Here is a 22,372-nt window from a genome sequence, read left to right as displayed (position 1 = left end):
AGTAACAACGGATGCCAGTTTGTTGGGATGGGGGGGGGGGGCCTCATTGTCACAGTCGTACAGCACAGGGGACTTGGTCGCAACAGGAAGCAAAACTGCAGATCAATCTTCTCGAGCTCCGGGCAATCCGGTTGGCCCTAGTGGAGTTCGAGGACTTTCTAACAGGTCAATCAGTCCGAGTCCTCTCCGACAAAGCAACGGCAGTGGCGTATGTCAATCGGCAGGGAGGCACGAGAAGTGCTCCTCTAGCGAAGGAGGCAGCCGTGCTATGTCAGTGGGCAGAGAAAAGGTTGCCGCAGTTGTCAGCAGCTCACATAGCGGGAACCCTGAACGTTCAAGCAGACTTTCTCAGTCGGAACCGCTTGGATGCAGGAGAGTGGGTGCTATCCCAGGATGCTTTTTGTCAGATTGTGGATCGCTGGGGTCAACTGGTAATGGATCTGATGGCTCGCGCCTCCAACACCAAGGCGGTCCGGTTTTTCAGCAGGGCCAGAGAGGTAGGTTCCGAGGGTGTAGACGCTTTGCTTCAACAGTGGCCGATGGAACTTCTTTATGTCTTTCCTCCGTGGCCGATGATCGGTCGGACGGTGGGCAAAATAGCACGACATCCGGGTCCGGTGATTCTAGTGGCTCCGGATTGGCCAAGGCGTCCATGGTATGCGGATATGATTAGACTTCTAATCGATGAGCCATTCCATCTCGCCCCTCAGGCGGATCTGCTCTCGCAGGGCCCAGTAATCAAACAGGATTCCGATCAATTTCGGCTTACGGCCTGGCTATTGAAAGGTCGTGACTGAGACGTAAGGGTTACCCGGAAGACGTTATTACTACCATGTTGCATGCGCGTAAGCGGTCAACTTCGACGGCGTATGCGAGAGTTTGGAGAACTTTTGTTTCCTGGTGTAACGCGGCTGGAGTTTCTCCTCATTCGGCTCCCTTGTCTTCCATTTTGGCTTTTTTGCAACAGGGCATGGACAAAGAATTGTCTGTTAACACTCTGAAAGTGCAGGTGGCGGTGTTAGCCTGTTTTAGGCGTCGCTTGGGGAAGCTTTCTTTGGCCTCTCATCCAGACGTCACGCGTTTTTTGAAGGGAGTTGGTCAGTTACGGCCCCCTCGAGCTCCGCTAGTGCCGACATGGAATTTGAACTTGGTTCTGTGGGCTTTACAACGGGCTCCGTTTGAACCTCTCAGAAAGTCGTCATTGAAGGATATTACGCTGAAGACGGTCTTTCTTGTAGCCATGGCATCGGCTAGAAGGATTTCGGAGCTTCAAGCGCTTTCTTGCCGGGATCCCTTTCTTCGTTTTTCGGAGGCAGGAGTTTCGGTTCGGCCAGTTCTTTCTTTTCTGCCTAAAGTGGTTACACGTTTTCATCTTAATCAAGAGGTGGTCTTACCGTCGTTCAAGCGGGAAGATTACCCGGAGGATTTTCGGGCGCTACATTGTTTGGACGTTCGGAGAGCGTTGTGCTCTTATCTGGAGGCAACTAATTCATTTAGAAAGTCAGATCATCTTTTTGTTTTGTTTGCGGGAGAAAAGAAGGGCAATATGGCCTCTAAGGCGACCATTGCTAGGTGGCTTAAGAAACTGATTTCATCGGCTTCTTTTGATGGGGAAGTCTTCTCCGCTAAACATTAAAGCACATTCCACAAGATCTCAGGCGGCTTCGTGGGCGGAATCTCGTCTAGTGCCGTGGGACGATATCTCGAAAGCGGCGACCTGGTCGTTGCTACATACTTTCTCAAGACATTATCGGATTGACGTAGCAGCGCGTGCAGATGCGGTCTTTGGAGCTTCGGTGTTGGCGGCCGGGGTAGTGCGGTCCCACCCTGGCTGAGGATTGCTTTGGTACATCCCACAAGTCTCTGGATTGATCTGAAGGGACGCTATGGAAGGTAAAATTATGTCTTACCTGATAATTTTCTTTCCATTAGTCCTTCAGATCAATCCAGAGTCCCTCCCTGTAATGTGAACTCGTGATTTGAGATATTTTTCAGCTACTCAGTTAGTTCTGTTCATGTTCTTGTTTCTTGGGTTGAACGGTTACTAGGTTTTGTAGTTTTAATTTCCTACTCATTCTGTTACTTGTTAGCAGCATGGAGTTTTCTTCAAGATTATGCTGCTGTTTTAGAGGCAGGAGACTGTATTTGCTTGTTTCTACTGCTTTGGTATCATGTATACTGAAGTTAGGAAGGCTGCACATGCCCTCTAGAGGGAAACTTCAGAGTTCTATCTAACCTGCTGGAGGAGGGGCATAACCCACAAGTCTCTGGATTGATCTGAAGGACTAATGGAAAGAAAATTATCAGGTAAGACATAATTTTACCATCCTTACCCAGCTGATGAAAGCTGCTTTTGAGACACTTGACCCTTGTCACCTGAAGTTCTTGACCCTGGAAGGTTTTATTTTTGGTGGTGATTATTTTAGCCTGCAGGGTCAGTGAGCTCCAGGCTCAAGTAGCTGATTCACCTTACACACGATTGTAAGCTCTTTGAGCAGGGACAGTCTTTCTTCTATGTTTGTGCAGCGCTGCGTACGCCTTGTAGCGCTATAGAAATGCTAAATAGTAGTAGTAGTAATTTCATGACAGTAGCTCTGTGTATGGATCCTAAAGTTCTGCGTATGGATCTAAGTTCCTTCCCAAACTGGTCTTGGGAGTTCCATCTTAATCTGTCAATTGTTCTGCCAACATTCTTTCTAAAACCCCATGCCCATCCTGGTGAAAGTGTACTGCACACTATGGACTGCAAGAGATCCTTTGCTTTTATCTGGAGTGAATTAAAGCCTATAGACAGTCCACTTAGCTTTCTCTTTCTTTTGACCCTAACATTGTATCCAGTTGACTAGCAGATTGCATTTCCTTCAATTTACGCCCAGTCTGGACTGACTTTGAAGGGTCATGTAATAGGTCATAATGTCACTATGGCTGTGTCAATAGCCTCTTAAGGTCAGCCTCCACAGAAGAGATCTGCAAAGCTGCAACATGGTCATCTGTTCACACATTCACATCTCACTACTGTCTTGAACAAGTTTGGTAAGGTAGTCCTTCAGCATTTATTTGGGATTTGGAATCCAACCCCCCTCCCACCACCAAGCCCATTTTATTTTTTGTGCCAGGCTGTCGTCATTTTTTTTAAAAGTCCTTGCCTGTTGCAGGTCCTGGTCCCCCCCCCCCCTTTTTTTTTTCCTTTCAATTTCAGATTAGCTAGGGAGTCCCATATATATCAGAATGTGATGTCCCTTTTTCCTCAGAGAAAGCTAAGTTACTCAGCTGTAGCAAGTGTTCGCCATGGACATCAGGATATATATTCTTACTTTCTCGCCCATCTCCCCTAGGAGTTTTATTCTATCAGTTGTTATATTAGACTGCCTTGGTTCCACATGATGACAGCAGGCATGTACAGTGGATGTTGCCAAAGGCTTTTATAGTAGGGAATGCTGGGGAGCATCTTTGCGCTGGGCTCTGTCAGATGACCTTACTCATATGTGAGAATGTGTTCTGCTTTCCTCAGAGCATCTGCTACAGGTAAGAAACTGCTTTCTCCTTCCAAAGGTGATTTCAAAAAGGGTGAAACAGAGGGATTACCCAGTAAAAGTCCTGACCTGTATCTGTGAGGCCTTTCAGATAACTACAGTTTTGTTGACCGGATTAATAATTTCAAAGAATCCAAATGTGTGTTACACTTCAAAAATGAAAGCATCACACTGAGCTTGTTTTCAGTCTTTTCCCATATCTTTCCATTCTCTTAGTGCTTCTGTACACCATAGGACAAATCAGATCATACCCTCTTGTCTGTCTTTTTTTTTTTTTTTTATAGTGACAACTTTGTTATTTAACACCTTTATCCTATAGTTTCCATATCATCAAGCTGATCAATCCATAGACTGGTGGGTTGTGTCCATCTACCAGCAGGTTGAGATAGAGAGCAAACTTTTGCCTCCCTATATGTGGTCATGTGCTGCCGGAAACTCCTCAGTATGTTCTCTATCTCAGCAGGTGGTGGTCACACACAGCAGCAGCTCTGGCTAGGCCTCCAAGCCTAATCCTTAGGTTTTGTTGAGGCCTGGGGTTGAGGGCTCTTTTGAGCAAGTGCAAACCTGGTGGTGCCAGGTCCCTCCTTTTCTCCCCCCTCCCGCTGGCTCCGTTAAAAAAAAAAAAAAAAAAAAATTTTAAACGTCTTTAAAGGCGTTTAATTCGACGTTTCTTTAAACGTTCATTGCAGCTACTCACTGGGACACCAGTTCGTTACAGCTCGGAGCGGCAAGCAGGTAATTTTACCTTTTTATAGCGGGCAGGGGGTTCCCCGATTCTTCTCCTCGTGGCATATGGCGTCGGAGGGCGAGGGCGCAAAGGGTCGCTCCCCGGATCGCTGGAGCGCTTCTAGAGGGGATGCGGGGGTTTTACAACCTGATTCGCCCTTGATGGGTGACAGTTTAGTGACCGATGAATGTCCCGGTCGTTCCTCCGGCGTGGCGGTTTTTTCCCGCCATAAACGCCCATCCCCCGCTCCTCGCCTCCGCCATCTTGGCCGGCCACGCGGCTCGGACGGCTTCTTCGTGGGCCGCCCTTGAGGTTGGAGACATTAATGCCATGAACGCCCTTAATTTGGGCGACGGCACAAGCGACTAAAGTTAAGCGCCGTTCTTCCCGCGCGGCTCCTTCGCGGAGTTTCGCGCCGGACGCCATTTTGGATGCGCAGCATGTCTCTCCCCCGCTATTGCGAGCGCCGGTTGAGAGTGCGTCTAGGGCTGTTGCCCAGGCTGCGGAAGTGCACAGTCTGGGGGGTTTCTCCCCCGAGTTTGTTTTGCTGCTGCATCAGGCTTTCCTCATGCAAAACGCTGCCCCTGCTCCCTCTTCTGATAAAGAGGTTGAGGTTCCCAGAGGTAAACGCCCTCGGGTTGATTTCCAGGCCTTGGAGGACTTTGTCTCCTCCGATGTAGATGAGGGCAGCGTGTCTGAGGTCTCCCAACGGTCCTTTGCGGATTCCTTGGAGGAGATAGATCCCCGCTCGGATGGAGCGGATGACCCCTCTGCAGCGCGGCTTTTTAGCCCAGAGGATTTGCCCAACCTGTTTTTACAGGCCATGGACACTTTGAAGATTTCCTCTCGGACGTCTCTCCCTCAGCCCCTGTTGGCTCTGCCATTATGCTGGGGACGAAGCGCCCGCCTAGATCCTTCCACGTGCATGATGCCATGCACACCTTAATTGCGGCTCAATGGGATGTCCCGGAAACGAGCCTTAAAGTGGCTAGGGCTATGTCCCGCCTCTATCCTTTGGCTGTGAGTGAACGTGAGGCCTATCTGTGGCCTACCGTGGATTCTTTAATCACTGCGGTGACTAAGAAAACGGCGTTGCCGGTGGAAGGTGGCACGGCCCTAAAGGACGCCCAAGACAGAAGATTGGAGGCGGCCTTAAGGTCGTCCTTTGAGGCAGCTGCTTTAAGTTTGCAGGCCTCAGTTTGCGGCTCCTATGTGGCCAGGGCGTGCCTGACTATGGTGCAGCGGGCTTCCCCCTCGGATTCTTCCTTGAGGGATGATTGGCCGGCCCTGGAATCGGGCTTAGCCTATTTGGCAGACTTGCTGTATGATGTCTTGAGAGCCTCAGCTAAAGGCATGGCTCAGACAGTCTCTGCGCGGCGGTGGCTTTGGCTGAAACATTGGTCTGCTGACCACGCCTCTAAATCCTGCCTGGCTAGATTGCCTTTTAAAGGCAAGCTGCTCTTTGGGGTCGAGCTGGACAAAATCGTGACCGATCTCGGCACGTCTAAGGGCAAGAAATTACCAGAGGTCAGGGCTCCGGCTAGTACTCGTCCCGGTACCTCCAGAGGACGGTTGCTGGAAGCCCGTCGGTACCGCCCGGGCAAGTCGGGTTCCTCTGCCCCCTCTTCCTTCAAGAGGAATTTCTCCCCCAAGCAGCATTCCTTCGCAGAGACCGCCGTCCCGGAGGTGCTCCCTCCGGTCCTCCCCCAGGGTCTCGTACCCAATGACGGGGCCTTGGTCCACGCCCCAGTGCAGATTGGAGGACGGCTGTCCTCGTTTCTGGGCGAGTGGACCACTATAACTTCAGACGCGTGGGTGCTGGAAGTCATCTGAGACGGCTACAAGCTAGAGTTCTGCCAACCCTTAAGAGACGGGTTTGTACTCTCTCCCTGCAAGTCTCCGGTCAAGCTGTGGCAGTGCAGCAGACCTTGGACAACCTGATCCGCCTGGGTGCGGTCGTTCCGGTGCCAAAAAATCAGATTGGCAAGGGACGTTACTCCATTTACTTTGTGGTTCCAAAGAAAGGAGATTCTGTCCGGCCTATCCTCGACCTCAAAGGGGTCAATCGGGCCTGGAAAGTGAGGCACTTTCGCATGGAGACTCTCCGCTCTGTTATAGCGGCAGTGAAGGCAGGAGAGTTCTTGGTTTCCTTGGACATCAAGGAAGCGTACCTGCATATTCCCATCTGGCCTCCTCTCCAACGCTTTCTGCGTTTTACAGTCCTGAGACGACACTTCCAGTTCAGAGCCCTCCCTTTCGGGTTGGCTACTGCTCCGCGGACCTTTTCCAAAGTAATGGGGGTCATAGCGGCCTTCCTGCTAAAGGAAGGAGTACAAGTCCATCCTTATCTGGACGACTGGTTGATCCGAGCCCCCTCTTATGCAGAGTGCGGCAAAGCTATGGACCGGGTAGTTGCTCTTGTGAGCTCCCTGGGATGGATCATCAACTGGAAGAAGAGCCAGCTGCGCCCGACTCAGTCCCTGGAGTATCTGGGAGTTCGATTCGACACCCAAGTGGGCAGAGTGTTCCTGCCAGACAATCGGATTGTCAAGCTTCAGGCTCAGGTGGACTAGTTCCTAGTAGCCTCTCCTATTCGGGCTTGGGACTACGTGCAGCTGTTGGGCTCTATGACGGCCACGATGGAAGTAGTGCCCTGGGCCAGGGCTCATATGAGACCACTACAGCTATCTCTGCTGCTGCGCTGGACTCCGATGTCGGAGGATTATGCTGTGCGCTTTCCCGTGGACCCAGCAGTGCGCAAGGCGCTGAGCTGGTGGACGCAGACAGACAAGTTGTCTGCAGGATTGCCTCTGGTGACCCCGGAGTGGATTGTCGTCACGACAGACGCCTCTTTGATGGGCTGGGGAGCCCACTGCTTGGGAAGGACAGCGCAGGGGCTCTAGTCTCCTGCAGAGGCAAGTGGTCTATCAACCTCCTGGAACTCAGAGCCATTCGGTTGGTGTTATTGGAGTTCATCCCGGTACTGGTGTTGTAGCCTGTACGGGTCCTGTCGGACAATGCCACGGCTGTGGCCTATATCAACCGCCAGGGAGGTACCAAGAGCGCCTTTCTAGCCAAGGAGGCTATGAGTCTTTGCCAGTGGGCGGAAGCGAACCTGGAGCAGCTTTCAGCGGCCCACATTGCCGGAGTCATGAATGTCAAGGCGGACTTTCTCAGTCGCCATACCTTGGAGCCCGGAGAGTGGCAACTATCTGCTCAGGCGTTCTTGGACATCACGAAGCGCTGGGGCCAGCCGAGCCTAGATCTGATGGCGTCATCGGCCAATTGTCAAGTGCCGCGCTTTTTCAGCAGAGGACGGGACCCTCGATCCCTGGGAGTAGATGCTCTTCTCCAACAGTGGCCGACACAAGAGCTCCTCTATGTGTTCCCGCCCTGGCCCATGTTGGGCAGGGTGCTAGACCGGGTGGCAAAGCATCCCGGCAGGGTAATCCTGGTGGGTCCGGATTGGCCCAGACGTCCCTGGTATGCGGACTTGATCAGGCTCTCAGTCGACGATCCTCTGCGGCTGTCAGTGGAGCAGGGCCTGTTACATCAGGGTCCCGTGGTGATGGAGGATCCCTCTCCCTTTGGTCTTACGGCCTGGCTATTGAGCGGCAGCGTCTGAGGAAGAAGGGCTTCTCAGACAAGGTCATCGCCACTATGCTGAGAGCGAGGAAGCGCTCTACTTCTACTGCTTACGCCAGGGTTTGGCGTATCTTTGCAGCATGGTGTGAAGCAGGCTCACTTTCTCCCTTCACTGCTCCAATTTCTTCAGTGTTGGCGTTCCTGCAAGAAGGTCTGGAGAAAGGCCTGTCGCTCAGTTCCCTTAAAGTCCAGGTAGCGGCTCTGGCTTGCTTCAGGGGCCGCCTGAAGGGTGTTTCCCTGGCTTCGCAGCCAGATGTGGTGCTCTTTCTCAAGGGAGTTAATCACCTGCGCCCTCCTCTGCACTCAGTGGTGCCTGCGTGGAATCTCAACCTGGTGCTAAGAGCATTGCAGAAGCCGCCTTTTGAACCCTTGTCGAGGGCATCTCTGAAAGACCTGACGTTGAAAGCAGTCTTTTTGGTGGCTATCACTTCAGCCAGAAGAGTTTCCGAGCTCCAGGCGCTCTCATGTCGAGAGCCTTTTCTGCAGTTCACTGAGGCAGGAGTGACTATTCGCACAGTGCCTTCCTTCCTGCCCAAGATTTTTTCTCGCTTCCATGTGAATCAGCAGCTCTGTCTCCCTTCCTTTCGTAGGGAGGACTACCCAGAGGAGTACTCTGCTCTTAAATATCTGGATGTGAGACGAGTCATCTTCAGATACTTGGAAGTGACCAATGATTTCCGGAAATCGGATCATCTGTTTGTCCTGTTTGCAGGTCCTCGTAAGGGTCTGCAGGCTGCTAAGCCTACAGTGGCAAGATGGGTCAAGGAAGCCATTGCAGCGGCTTATGTGGCCGCGGGGAAGGTGCCGCCTATCCAGCTGAAGGCTCACTCCACGAGAGCTCAGGCGGCCTCGATGGCAGAGGCCGGATCCGTCTCCTTGGAAGAGATATGCAAGGCGGCAACTTGGGCTTCGGCTCATACATTCTCCAAGCATTACCGTTTGACTGTGGCTGCACGGGCGGAGGCCCGGTTTGGAGCTTCAGTGTTGAGGTCAGGGATTTCAATGTCCCGCCCTGGGTGAGTACTGCTTCGGTACATCCCACCAGTCTATGGATTGATCAGCTTGATGATATGGAAGGTAAAATTATGTATAATCATACCTGATAATTTTCTTTCCATTAATCATAGCTGATCAATCCATAGCCCCTCCCAGATATCTGTTCTGTTTTTATTCTGGTTGCATTTCAGGTTCAAGTTTAGTCTTCAGTTATTTCAGAAAGACTTCGTGTTCAAGTTCTTTCACTTGGATTCTTCAAGAGTTGAGACGAGTTTGTGTTACAGTGAGCTGCTGCATTCCTCTCCCCTCCGTTTTACGGGGCTGGATTGAGACATAAATTCTGCCGGCACTCCCTCCCGCTTCGTGCGGCTGTAGGGCAGCTTTGTACCCCTCCCGCTTCGGCGGTGTTAGGGTCAGTCAGCTCCTCCCGCGGTTGCGGTTGCAGGATAAGCCAGATCCCCCCGCATCGGCGGGTGTGGTGTCCCTCCCCCGCTCCGCGGGGATGAGCTGGACGGATTCCCCTCCCCCACTTGTGTGGGGATGAGCTGGGTTAATTCCCCTCCCCCGTTTCGGCGGTGGTGAGCTGGGCAGAGTGTCCCTTCGTGGGTGTAATTCTCTAAGTGCTGAGTCCTGCGGATGGAGCTTTGATATCGACATACTGAGGAGTTTCCGGCAGCACATGACCACATATAGGGAGGCAAAAGTTTGCTCTCTATCTCCACCTGCTGGTAGATGGACACAACCCACCAGTCTATGGATTGATCAGCTATGATTAATGGAAAGAAAATTATCAGGTATGATTATACATAATTTTACCTTATACCTGTTCTGTAGAATGGCTCATGTGCCATATTTGTAGTTTGATCCAGCAATGATGAAAATCAATTTCAGAGACGGCAGGTGTAGGACCTGTACACTTAATTGTAAGAAGACCAGAATTGTTCCTTTTTTCCAGCTGGTCTCTGGGACCAGTATTGGAACATAGGCAAGTTACCCTGGAAGATCCTCCTGCCTATCCAGTAAGTACCCTTAAATCCATTAGCATGTTTGATCTTAGATTATGCTAAATGTTAATTGCACATATAAAGTTGATGTGCCCTATATATGCATAGTTGTATTGGTAGCCTACTATTGTAGGTTAAATTATATATTTTTCCCCCATTTTCTTTTCTTTTGATTTTTAGACCAATATTGGAAAGATGTTGTACCAGTGTATCTGCAGAAGGATTTGGAGTATACATTTCTCCATGGAGGCAGTACTTAATAGCAATGTACTACTGAGTGGTAATTAACTTTTTTTTTTCCTGTTGCCGAATATCTGATTGTACATGTGACTCTAGCTTGAAGTGGAAATTTTATGCTGCCTGTTTGTAATACACACTGATGTTGACTTCTTTGTACCAGGGGTGTAGCCAGACGTGGTGGTGGTGGGGGCACATTTTAGTCTGCCGCACCCCACAGCAGCAAATACCTTGGCTGGCGGGGGTCCCCAACCCCCATCAGCTGAAGCCTTCTCCAGCGCCAGTCTCCAGCACCACCGCGTTCCCTGCCCTGCTCTCTCTTCCTCCTGACGTCCTGTACTCTCCTTTAAGTGAAACGGAGCATGCTCATTTTCACTGAAAGGCGTGTGCAGGACGTGAGGAGGAAGAGCGAGCAGGGCAGGGAACACAGCAGCGCCAGAGACCGGTGCTGGACAAGGCTTCAGCTGGCGGGGGTTGGGGGACCCCTGCCAGCAAAACCAGGGGCCCAGATGAAATTTTTTTGGGGGGGGCAGGCCCCCATGGCCCCACCTAGCTATGCCACTGCTTTGTACCTGAGAATAATATACAGACCTCCAATGCAGGGAAAATAAGTTAATTTAAAAATGAGGCATTTTATAAGTGTGATGAGCCAAGGGGAAGGGTCCCATGTATAGACAGGCTGCAGTGCACACATGGCTATTTTAAGCATTTTTGGTACAGCATCAGCTAGTAGCAGATAAGTGTTTGTTGCCCAACAAGAGGGAAATGATTTGATTTCAGCTCACACCTTATTTCAGGGAAAATACCTATTGTACTTGAATGTCAGTGGTGGGCTTACAATCTTAGTTTATACCTGAGGCAATAGAGGGTTAAGTGACTTGCTCTAGATCACAAAGGGCGAACGTGGCATTTGAACCCTGGCTTCCCTGGTTCTGTATGACACTGCTGCCTCCACTCCAGACAGTCATAAGAACATAAGCATTGCCATACAGGGACAGATCAAAGGTCCACCAGATCACAAGTACCTGGCAAGATTCCAAAAGAGTAAAACAGATTTTGTGCTGCTTATCCTAGAAATAAGCAGTGGACTTTCCCAAGTCCATCTTAATAATGGCTTATGGATGTTTCTTTTAGGAAATTATCCAAACCTTTTTTTAAACCCTGTTAAGCTAACTGCTTTTACTACATTCTCTGGCAGTGAGTTCCAGAGTTTAATTACACATTGAGTGAAGAAATATTTTGTCCGGTTTGTTTTAAATGTACCGTTTAATAGCTTCATTGCGTGTCCCCTAGTCCTTATATTTTTGGAATGAGTAAACAAGCGATTCATGTCTACCTGTACCACTCCACTCAGTATTTTATAGACCTCTATCATATCTCCCCTCAGCCGTCTTTTCTCCAAGCTGAAGAGCCCTAGCTGCTTTAGCTTTTCCTCATAGGGAAGACATCCTATCCCCTTTATCATTTTAGTCACCCATCTCTTTTTTTTCTAGTTCCACTATATCTTTTTTGAGATGCAATGATTAAGAGTTGCACATGGTATTCAAGGTGTAGTCGCACCATGGAGCAATACAGAAGCATTATAATACTCTCATTTTTGCTTTCCATTCCTTTCCTAGTAATTCCTAACATTCTGTTTGCTTTCTTAGCCGCTGCTGTACACTGAGCAGTTAGTCAAAGAGCCTGCTGTATAGGAGGCCACACTTGGTGTGGTGATTCAAAATGGAATAAAATTTATGGAGGGGGGCGTGTCAAGATGGCGACACGCAATGGATCGAGGTTTGAGCCTTTCCTGAATCTACACTCTGTTTTAAAAATATTTTCTTCGATGCCGCATACCAAAAGGAAGGGAACGGTCCGGGAAAAACCTTCGACAACCCGGACCTCTTCTCCACATCAGGTGTTGATTGAAAGGTTCACCTCGCGAATTCTCACCCAGGACGCTGAGAGGAGCCCGGCTGTCCTCCAGGAGAGGGAAATCCTTGAGGACTTGGGCCTAGATGTTACGCTTTCTCCTCCGGCGCTTCATCCACCGCTCCCTCCGGACGGCCGCCAGATTCAGAGAGGATCTCCCGAAACCGAAGTGTTTGCGGTGGAGACCTCGTTCGAAGGTGCTGGAAAAGCGGACTCTGAAGGAATGCAAGGCCTTACTGGCCTGAGCAGTGAATGGAAGCAAATGAGAGCTGCTCCGGGAACGGTGTCGTTGGGGAACGTGTGGGTAGTTCTCCAACAGTTGGCAGTAACCGTAGAGAAATCCACGAAAGAAATCTCCACATTAGTGAGTACAATGAATACTTTCTCTGACTCTCTGGCTACTATTAAAACGGAGTTTACAACTCAAACAACAAAGCTTAATCAAGATGTAAGAAAATTACAAGACTTATCCTCTGAAATGATAAAAGATAAAACTATTATGAAAAGAAGGATTGAACAAAAATAGAAAATTATAATCGGAGACTAAATCTGCGCATTTTAAACTTTCCGAGAGAAATAGGTATATCACCATTGGATGCCTTTAAAAACTATCTGACTGAAGTATTGAAATATTCCTCTGAAGTCTTACCGCCGATAAATAAGATTTATTACATACAAAATAAAGATCGCTCGGAAGGAAAAATTTCAAACGATAAACTAAATGTATCTGAATTGCTGGAAGTCTCCCTATCAGAACATTCAGAAAGAATGACTTTATTTGTCCAATTTGTCTTTCAACAGGATGTAGAAGCGTTAAAAAGATTATATTTTCGAAAAAGATGTTACAAAGCAGACACAGGAAACTAGAAAAATGTTTTTGAGTATGAGAAAGGAAACTTTAGAAATGGGAGCCTCATTCTTTTTGAACTACCCTAGTAAATGTGTTTTGAAATATGAAGGTTTGAAATATATTTTTTTTCAGCCAGAACAGTTAAGAGTTTTTCTCGATTCCAGGAAATTGTCTGCGGTTGCTACGAACTGATTAAGAAGGTGTTAAAATAGGTGTGAAAATGTGTGTTAAGTCTATTCTGTTATAAATTGTACTTGTTAAATTTCCCTTTTATTCTTAATACACGCCCCCTCCCCCTTTTTTATTTTGTTTATTGTGATTTAAAGAAGACATTTAAATTTAAATTTGTTATAATGTTTATTATGGATGCTATATTCCTAAGTTTAATTTGGTCTGCTTTCCTTAAGCAAGATCTTCTTGTAATGCAAAATATTTGGAAAATATAAATAAAGAATTAAGAAATTTATGATCTAGTGATCAGCATATTCTGTAGTACAATATTAGTTTCTAGTCTAAACAAAACTGTATCTGAATCATCAAAGTTTTCTTGTGGTTATATATTTGTTGGTGTTTAGCATTTTGGACTATTGTAATGCCAGATAGGGGATTGCGGCCGTTGCAGGTGGTCCAAAATGCTGCAGCTCGTATAATTGCAGTTCTTAAGAGAAGAGAGTGTGCATGCCCTGATCTGATTGCCTTACATTGGCCTCTGATTTTAGAAAGAACTAAATTCAATCAGTTGGTATCTTCGAGCAGGGACTGTCCTCTGTGTTAAATTGTACAGTGCTGCGTAACCCTGGTAGCGCTTTATAAATGTTAAGTAGTAGTAAGTCCAAAAATTATTTGTTTGCCTGCAGCAATGTATTATAAATAGGCAGCTGTTCTCAACCCAGAGATGTTTTTAGCCATTCGCCCTTTAAGTGTGGTTTATCTGGAGGCATAGAGCTTTTTTTTGTGTCTGTACCAGAATGTTGGACAAGCTGCTTATAAATACACACTTAGAGTAGGAACCTCCTGTATTTCCAGATTCACCCAAAAAGTATGCTTTTCCTTAAGACTGTTTGACTTATGGTGCAGAAGGAGACCTCTGATGTTAGCAGAGCAATAATTTAGACAATTTTTGAGCTGATATCTGGAGTAAGGAAATCTACTGTAGCAGCATTTAATTTTCGAAAGGGTGACTACGACAAAATGAGGAAAATTCCTAAAAAGAAGCTAAAACATATTATTTCATATTAGTGCAGGCTAAACAGAATATTGTGCTTAAATGAAACTGAAATGTACATTATTCTAGGAGTCATGCAGGTGTTACTTCTCATGATAACATTTTTCTATATAGCAAATAGCAATATATTTTGGCTCCTATGCCAACAAAACAGGAGAACTCCACCTCACCGCTCTCTCATGATCTCATGCTTTAAAATGTACAGCAATTCTGGGAAAACATTTTTGATAAAAGTATGCTAGAAAGAGAAATCCCATTAGCTCCAGAAGCCTTTTTCCAAAGCCTCTCAATTTACCCTGTGAAAGAGAAAACGATCATATATATCTTAGTGGTAGCCTTTGTATCTGTAGCTGCCAAATGGAGAGTACAACTTTCTAGAAGTCAATGGTTTACAGGACCCAAGGCAACATGGCTTTACCAAAGGAAAATCCTTCCAAACAAATCTTATTGACTTCTTTGATTGGGTGACCAAAGAACTGGAAGAAGGACGTGCGCTAGATGTAATCTACTCGGATTTCAGCAAAACCTTCGACACGGTCCCCCACAGAAGACTCGTGAATAAGCTGAAAGGGCTGAACTTAGGACCAAAAGTAGTGAACTGGATAGGAAACTGGGTGACCGACAGGTGGCAGAGGGTGGTGGTAAGCGGAATCCTTTCGGAGGAAAGGAAGGTGAGCAGTGGAATTCCTCAGGGGTTGGTGATGGGCCTATTCTGTTTAATATATTTGTGAGAGATATTGCTGAAGGGTTGGAAGGAAAGTTTGCCTTTTTGCGGTGTGACGGGGCCCTTGTAGCCAAGGGCTCTCCATCCAATCTCCTCCCGCATTAGAGGTTACGTTTGGGATCCGACCATCTCAAACAGTCCAGGCCTTGGAAGGAGTTTCCCAGTTAAGTAAACTCGACTGTAGCCTGTGTAATGAGTACTGTATGTAAACTGTCTCCAACTGGAGGTTCACTTGCAATGCCTCTTCCTACAGGTCAGTGGGAGCATTCCAGAACAACTTCTGCAGAGGCCTCGGTCAAGCTGGTACTTCTATCTTTCAATCAAAGCCTCTAAAGACACTCAGGATGTTCACAGAGGCATCACCAAACTTTGCTTCTATGACAGATCCCAGAAACAGCATAGGACTATAGCTGCTCATACCCTCAGTCTTAGGAGTCCTCCTTCCACTAAGGGTGACTGTTCCTCAGTTATCAGCCATCCTGTTCCTGACCCCCTCCTTTTGACTTAGAAACAGATTGCATTCTCAGTATGCTTGTGGCATGCCCTCATGACACCTTTTATGCGGGACAAAACCTTGTACTAGCAGGCTTCATCAAAATATGCAAATTAGGAACTTCTGAGGCAAATTATACTACCTTTAGTATTCTTCAATCATGGAAGCAGGGAATTCTTTCAACAAACAGTTCAGCAAACATTATAAAACCCTTCTTCAACTGAGCCCACTTTATAGGGAACATGGGTCTCAGTTTAGAACAGCCTCCACCCCTTGGACAGGACTTTTATTTTCACTTTCACTTTACAGTCCTGTTCTCCACCTCTGGCTGTTAGTCCAGTTCTTAATTTACATCCTCCAATGTTGCCTCGCATTGGATTCTACAAATATTTGCTTCATAAGGACAATATCAAGGTAAGTACCTCCTTAGTCCTTTAGAGGATCCTTTTCCTTTAGGGACCGTACCCTGAGGTTTTCAGCCCGTCCTGATACTCTCTCCCTCTCTCTGCCGTCCTCCCTCTCACTCCTTAAGGACCTACTCTTTGGGGTCAGATCCCCGGGGTTTTCAGCCCACCTTGGTCCATCTCCTCGGAGTCTGCATACAAGTCACTCGGCATCCTTCTTTCTTCCTGGAGGTTCCTTTTTTCTCCCTTCCCTCCTGCTGCTACCACCCCTCCACACCCCTTCTGGGCCCTACCCCTTGGCTCTGGAAGGGTCTGGAACCTCCCGAGTGCCTTTTCTCTTAAAGGGGAAGCTCCTACTATGGATCCTCCCTGACTCCTATATGCCTGGACTTCGCTGGCGCTCCCTCTAGTGACTCCTTCTAAGTATTTCACTGGTGTCCCCCTTGGAGCTCCTTCTAGTGACCAGCTCCTGGCAGTTTTCACTACAAGAGCACCCTCTGGTGGCCTGTTGGGTAGGACAGGTCCTGTGATTATCAAAGCAGGTGATGCGAAGATAGCCAATAGAGTGGATATCCTGGGAGTAGAAACATTGAGAAGGGATCTCCAAAAGTCAGAAGAATGGTCGAGGGTCTGGCAGTTAAAATTTAATTGAAGTAATCCAGAAACTTCATAATAAAGTTTAAACCAAAAAGTACAACCCCCCTCCCCCAAAAGCAAAATATGTATGCATATATAAAAATAGATTTTGCTCACACCTTATTCAGTAGTAGCTCAAGGTGAGTGACATTCAGGTACACTGTGTATTGCTCTGTCCCTGGAGGGCTCACGATCTAATTTTGTACCTGAGGCAATGGAGGGTTAAGTGATTTGGCCAAGATCACAAGGAGCAGCAGTGAGAATTGAACCAGCCACCTCTTGATGGCAAGACTGGTGCTCTAACCACTAGGCCACTCCTGTGATAGGTGCTTAGTTTTTATAGCGCATTACACAGACCGGAGTCTTAAACAGCTGTAATGACACCTTGCCTACATCATAGCACTATACTCCAACCCTTTTTGTCCATGTAACATCAAAAACTTTATATTGTTACTTTGCAAAGCAAAGAGATTCAAAAACGCAAAAAAGAGTAACACATCTCAAGGCGCTATGGTGATGCACACCTGGGAGGTGTAGTTCTCACGAACATCAGTCCAGAGTGTGTAATGCTTTTTCTGATGTGGTGCTTTCAAGTGAGTCTAATTAGCCAACATTGCAAATCCATAAATCCAAAGTCCACAGAAACTCAGTCCCAAAGATTTTGCTCACAGTTCACATTGGCACCAGTGCGCCATAAGTTTTCTTTTCACAAATACTATTACTTTGATTATTGAATATTTTGTTTTCAGACAAGTTCGGCACTCTGCAATCTTGTGTTCTGCATTAGCTTTACACATAGTCTTTAGAGATGCCCTGGTGCAGTCTGTACACGCGATCACAGATCTGAGAGAAGTTCCCTCCCTCTTTCCCCCAGCCTCTAGTTGCGTGCCTTACCTTTGAAAGATGTGGACCAAGGAGGTTAGATTGAGACAGTCCAGAGAATAGGCTACTAAAATGGCACTCCGTCTTCATGCTTCTCTCTAGAGACTCAGTTCAGCGCTGACCCAGAAGCCTTGCTGGCAGCACACTTTAGGCAGTTGGGTCGGGGGGGGGGGGGGTTGTGCAGGATGAGGCAAAGGCATGTCTTTCGGATCAGCAGCATGGCGATTAGTGACTGAAGAGGAGATGAGGTAAATGCAGGGGGTGAGGGTTGGGGCAGTGTTAAAAATGCCAGCCAGCGTAAAAAAAAAAATTCCTGCGTTAATTGTCCACTCCTAATATTAACACAAGTTAATAAATGAGACCTTGAGTTTGTATCTAAGGTAGCGGAGGCTAAAGTGACTTGTCCAAGGTAACGAGAATTATCAACAAAACTTGAACCCTCGCAGTTGGTTTTCAAACTGCTGCTCTAACCATGGAGCTGTTACTCTGTAGTAAAGCAGAATATCTGTATACACATGGTGGTGGGTTTCAGTCATTTACTATAGATGGCATAAGCAGGACACTGATGGTGAGTATTTGTTTCATGTTTTATTGTGCTTGTGTTCTTCATTTGTTTCGTTAAATTATTCACATTTTGATAAACATTTGTTTTATTTTTTTTTTCCTTTTACTGCTTCCTTTTTTGACTAGTGTAGTTTTGGAATTTAAGATGCCTTCTTTTGGTTCAGTAGGGTTTAAGGAAGAATTCAAATATTTTTCTGTTTTTCATCCACAGGACCACATGCTATTCCTGCTTTCAAGAAAAGCAGTATACAGAAGAGCCATAAAAGCAGTAACCAAGAAGATGGGGCAGCAGAGTTCTTATTTTTTTCATTATTTGAAATGAAAGGTTTTATTCTTCTTGTGTTTCTACAATGTGGTAGCTTTTTCTGTATGAATTATTGTGTTGTGATTATGTATGTTCTTGATACCTTGAATATAATTGTGAATGAAATGTGCGCCATTGGTTTCCTAGTTGGAGGCATGCTTGCATATAATGCTACCTGAAGTTATGACTCATCATTATTTATTTGTCCTACTTTTTAATGTAATTGAGCTGGATGACAACACTGCCTTCTAATGCCCTTATAGCCCCGAGAATGTGTGTGGTATGTTGGAAAAGGTTTTTATGCTTACAGAAAATGTGTGGAATGCTACTGTGAGTTTGGAATTATGACTCAATGAGTAAAGAAAGCTAGGGTTACATTAAAATAAGCCATATGATTTGCAAGTTGTTGAAATTACAACTGTATTCCTAATATCTTTTTGCAGAATATCACCTACATTTCTGCTTTTATAACAGATATTACTCATCAAAGGCCAAAAAAGCTTTGGGTGAATTGATGCCAGATTAAATGCTGATTTAGCAAGTTTTACATAATTGTATTGCCTGATACAATTTTATGTATTGATGTTAATCATAGTTTGATGTTTTTACCTATTGCAGACACATTGGGCATGTTGGTTGGGATCCAAACACAGGTTTTGATGTAAGTACTTTTTTTCTCTGCCAATTTTTGGCCTGTCAGATTTATATAATACTTCTCTTGGTTACATTGCTGTTCTTAAGTGTTTATCTCCTTTGACATCCATTCAGTGTTCTCTATGCATTTACCCTCAGATTATAGCTCGACTTAAATTATGTTCGCAAATCTGGTCATATTCTGGATTTACAAACACAACTTAATTAGTTAACAAGCCAATAAGCGCTAATAATTGCCACTTAAGTAATCGTTGAACTAATTGACATTAGAATTTATGCACACTAACTAAGCAGTGATGCGCATGAATTCTAAATTGCATAGTTGAAAAAGGCCATGACCATGGGTGTGGAATGGGTGGGTTGTGGGCGTTTCTCAAATATATGCATGTTGTTGCAGAATACACCCGGTCTGTGCCTAATTTAGGTGTCTGGACGTATACCAAGTTTTACTTGATGTAACTGACCTCGATTAAATTTAGTCATGTGGATGGGTGTTTGGCGTGTTCTATAATCCGTGTGGAAATTTAGGCTTATTCTATAAAGTACGCCTAAATTTAGGCATACTTTATAGAATACACCCAGGTGTGTTTTTTTTCTGTGTGACTTTTTCAGGCGCTATATATATAGAATCTAGACCTTAGTGAGGTCCTAGCTTATGAGATGTGTGTTTGTGCTTCGTTAATATGTATTTTTATTTTTTTTTCTTCAATGTTACACTTCTTGGATTAAGGAAATGAAAACTTGACCAGGAATATGGCAACATTGATAAGACTCATCAGAAACAAATGGCTTATGGGATTTGATTATTGGTTTTATAATCCTGGTACTGAATTTATGTAAAGGAGGATGTTTATTTTTTTATAAATGTTTTCATTAAATATAGTTTACCAAGATTGTGAATTGTAGTTTTAATGCACTTACTACTTTCATTATTGTACCTACAGAAACCGCTGATCTTTTGCCCTTTTTAAATTTTTTAGATTAAAAAAAAATTTTTTTGGTAGCAGTTTTTTTCAGATCCCTCTGTCACAAATACTTAGTCATATTCAGTTAAGATAAAAATGAAGCAGCCTTAATGTTTGAATTGCTACATCACTGTTTGATTTGCAGGTAAACAACTTAGACCCAGAACTAAAAAATCTATTTGATATGTGTGGAATCTCAGAGGCACAGTTGAAAGATAAAGAAACATCAAAAGTCATTTATGACTTTATAGAAAAAACAGGAGGTGTAGAAGCTGTCAAAAATGAGCTGCGCAGGCAAGGTAAGTTTTTCCACTTTAAAAGTGCAAAATATGGAGGTAGTAACAGTCCTAGGCAGAACTCTGAGGACTGTGGTTTAAAGGAGGAAACTGAACTACTTTGGAAGTGTTGAAAGTTGCTGGTCTCAGGTTGGCTTTTTTTTTTCCAAGCCTTGACTGACTTCCTTCTCTGAAATAATAAGCACGAGACTTTTGTCAAAATAGGTGCAGCATTCAACAACTGATGTTTCCAGGTAATTTATTTTAAGAAACTAAATTCTCGGTTAAGATTGCACGCTTAGGATAGCAACATTTCAATAGCTAGTCATTATAATATCTTTGATTTTAGTAAGGATACAGTTTTCAAATTGGAGACACTGGGTCAGTGACTGCATGTAGTTTTTTTACCTGCAGGCCTTGTACCGATTCTCAAAGCAAAAGTATGCACTTAGGACCTCCTCTACAAAACCGTTCTACTGATTCCCGGTGTGGCAAATGAGAGGAAGCCCATTCAGTTCTTGTGGGCTTCCTCTCATTTGTCGTGAGGGAATCGCTAGCGCGGCTTTGTAAAAGAAGCCCTCACTTCTCACTTTGAAACGTGCTGCAGCTACAGAGTAGGTGTAATTTGCATTTGCTTTTTCTGCAGGCAGAATGTTGCTGGAAAAACACATGCCAAAATATGAAAATGCTGTCTACACCTGTACTTTTTCTCTCCTGACTTAAGGGTGCCTACCTTTGATAGTCAGTTTTCAGATAACTGTTTACGATGTCTGTCCTCCATGAAATAAAACACAGCAGGAGACTTAAGATACCCTTCCAATCTGTATCCCTCGCATGTCCCCACGCCACCAGTTCTGTAGAGGCAGACTGAGTCCACTACTGAAAGAGTCCAGATAAATTCTGCAAGAAATTGGTTAAAAGAATTTCCCACATTTTATATTCCAAAAAAAGCAGGGCATCTAAATTTAGGCGTCTATTTTCATTTGAATTTAAGGTGCTCTGATATTTAGGCCTCAGTCTTAATTTTCAAAGGAGCCAGTTGAGCAGCCTTACTCCCAGATTAAACAGACACACCCTTTGAAAATGATCCTACATGTACTTTGAAATATATTCATAGTAGTTTGGCTAGCAGTTTGCAATTGCTTTTTTGTTATTTTAGTCATGTGAGCAAACAATTCCAAAGTACATTAATTATTGCATTTGTTCTATAGGTCCACCACGGTTGAGTGGTATGTATGCAGGATCTTGTTTAAGCATATCACTAAATTGTGCATGGTGTGCTCTGTGTGCCACTTGGGTTATGAGTGAGTGCATCACCTCTGTGACCAGCTTAAGAAGTTGTGACTCACATTGCCATGCTTTAACCCACTTCTTTGCTCAAGGCTTACTAAATGACATATGATGTCAAAATAGGCAATTAAACTAACAGAAACTCACCTAATGTTTGAAATGTGTAGTTTAGCTATTTAGCTTTTTTTCAGTGAAGGACTGTTTTGCTTATATTTCTATAGCTCCTCAACCTCCCCTTCCCCCCCCCCCAAAAAAGGTGTTTAGATAATTCAGCTAGCACTTAAAGCAAATTATTTTCCATTTTCATTTTTACCTAGGGTTCCCTTTAGTAAAACTTAGTATGCGCTAATAGAAGTAGCACACGCTAATTGAAGTAGCATGTGCTAATTTTGTTAGTGAATGCTAAGCTTTAATAAAGGCCCCTTAATTTGTATGGTGTGATTATACTTTAAAATTTTATAAAACTGATTTATTTGCACCATATTAAATAAAGTCTGAGTACCCTTTTCTCAATCATCCAACTCTGTCTACAAGCAACATTGCTTAGTTTATGGGGCCCTTTTACTAAGGCGTGCCAAAAAATGGCCTGCGCTGGTGTAGGTGCGTGTTTTGGATGCGTGCAGGTCCATTTTTCAGTGCACCTGGAAAAAAAAGCTTTTTTTTTTTTGGCTGAAAATGGATGTGCAGCAAAGTCAAAACGAGTTTGCGTCCATTTTCAGCCTGAGAACTTACTGCCACCCATTGACTTGGCAGTAAGGTCTCATGCGCTAACCGGGCGGTAAGCGTCAGCGTGCGTACACTGCCAATTACTGCCCAGTTAGCACCGTGTGGTAGAAAATAGAAAATATTTTCTGCCACGCGTTTTGGACGCGCGTAAAGAAAATGGAATTACCGCCTGGGACATGCGGTAGCTGGGCAGTAGTTCCAATTTGACACGCATTGGACGTGCATAGGCAGCTACGCCCTTAGTAAAAGAGCCCCTTAAGGTAATCTGTCCTGCAGCTAAAGAGCAGACTCAAATTTATAAAAGTAGGGGATACAACAAAAATA

General features: G+C 45.3%; 1 protein-coding gene across 1 annotated transcript in view; it reads left to right on the top strand.

The window, feature by feature from the left end:
• LOC115459040 (neural Wiskott-Aldrich syndrome protein-like) overlaps positions 1-20,056 on the top strand; it is a gene marked incomplete at its 3' end in the record, with an annotated part of 118,467 nt that extends 98,411 nt beyond the window's left edge. Inside the window, 2 exon segments of the mRNA XM_030188903.1 lie at positions 18,757-18,799; positions 19,903-20,056. Coding sequence (XP_030044763.1) covers positions 18,757-18,799; positions 19,903-20,056 — 197 coding nt within the window.
• Between the last annotated feature and the right edge of the window lie 2,316 nt (positions 20,057-22,372).

This window comes from Microcaecilia unicolor, unplaced genomic scaffold (genome assembly GCF_901765095.1).
Source record: "Microcaecilia unicolor unplaced genomic scaffold, aMicUni1.1, whole genome shotgun sequence".
Classification (NCBI taxonomy): Eukaryota; Metazoa; Chordata; class Amphibia; order Gymnophiona; family Siphonopidae; genus Microcaecilia; species Microcaecilia unicolor.
The sequence above is the reverse complement of the archived record's forward strand: the minus strand, read 5'-3'. Positions and strand labels throughout refer to the sequence as shown.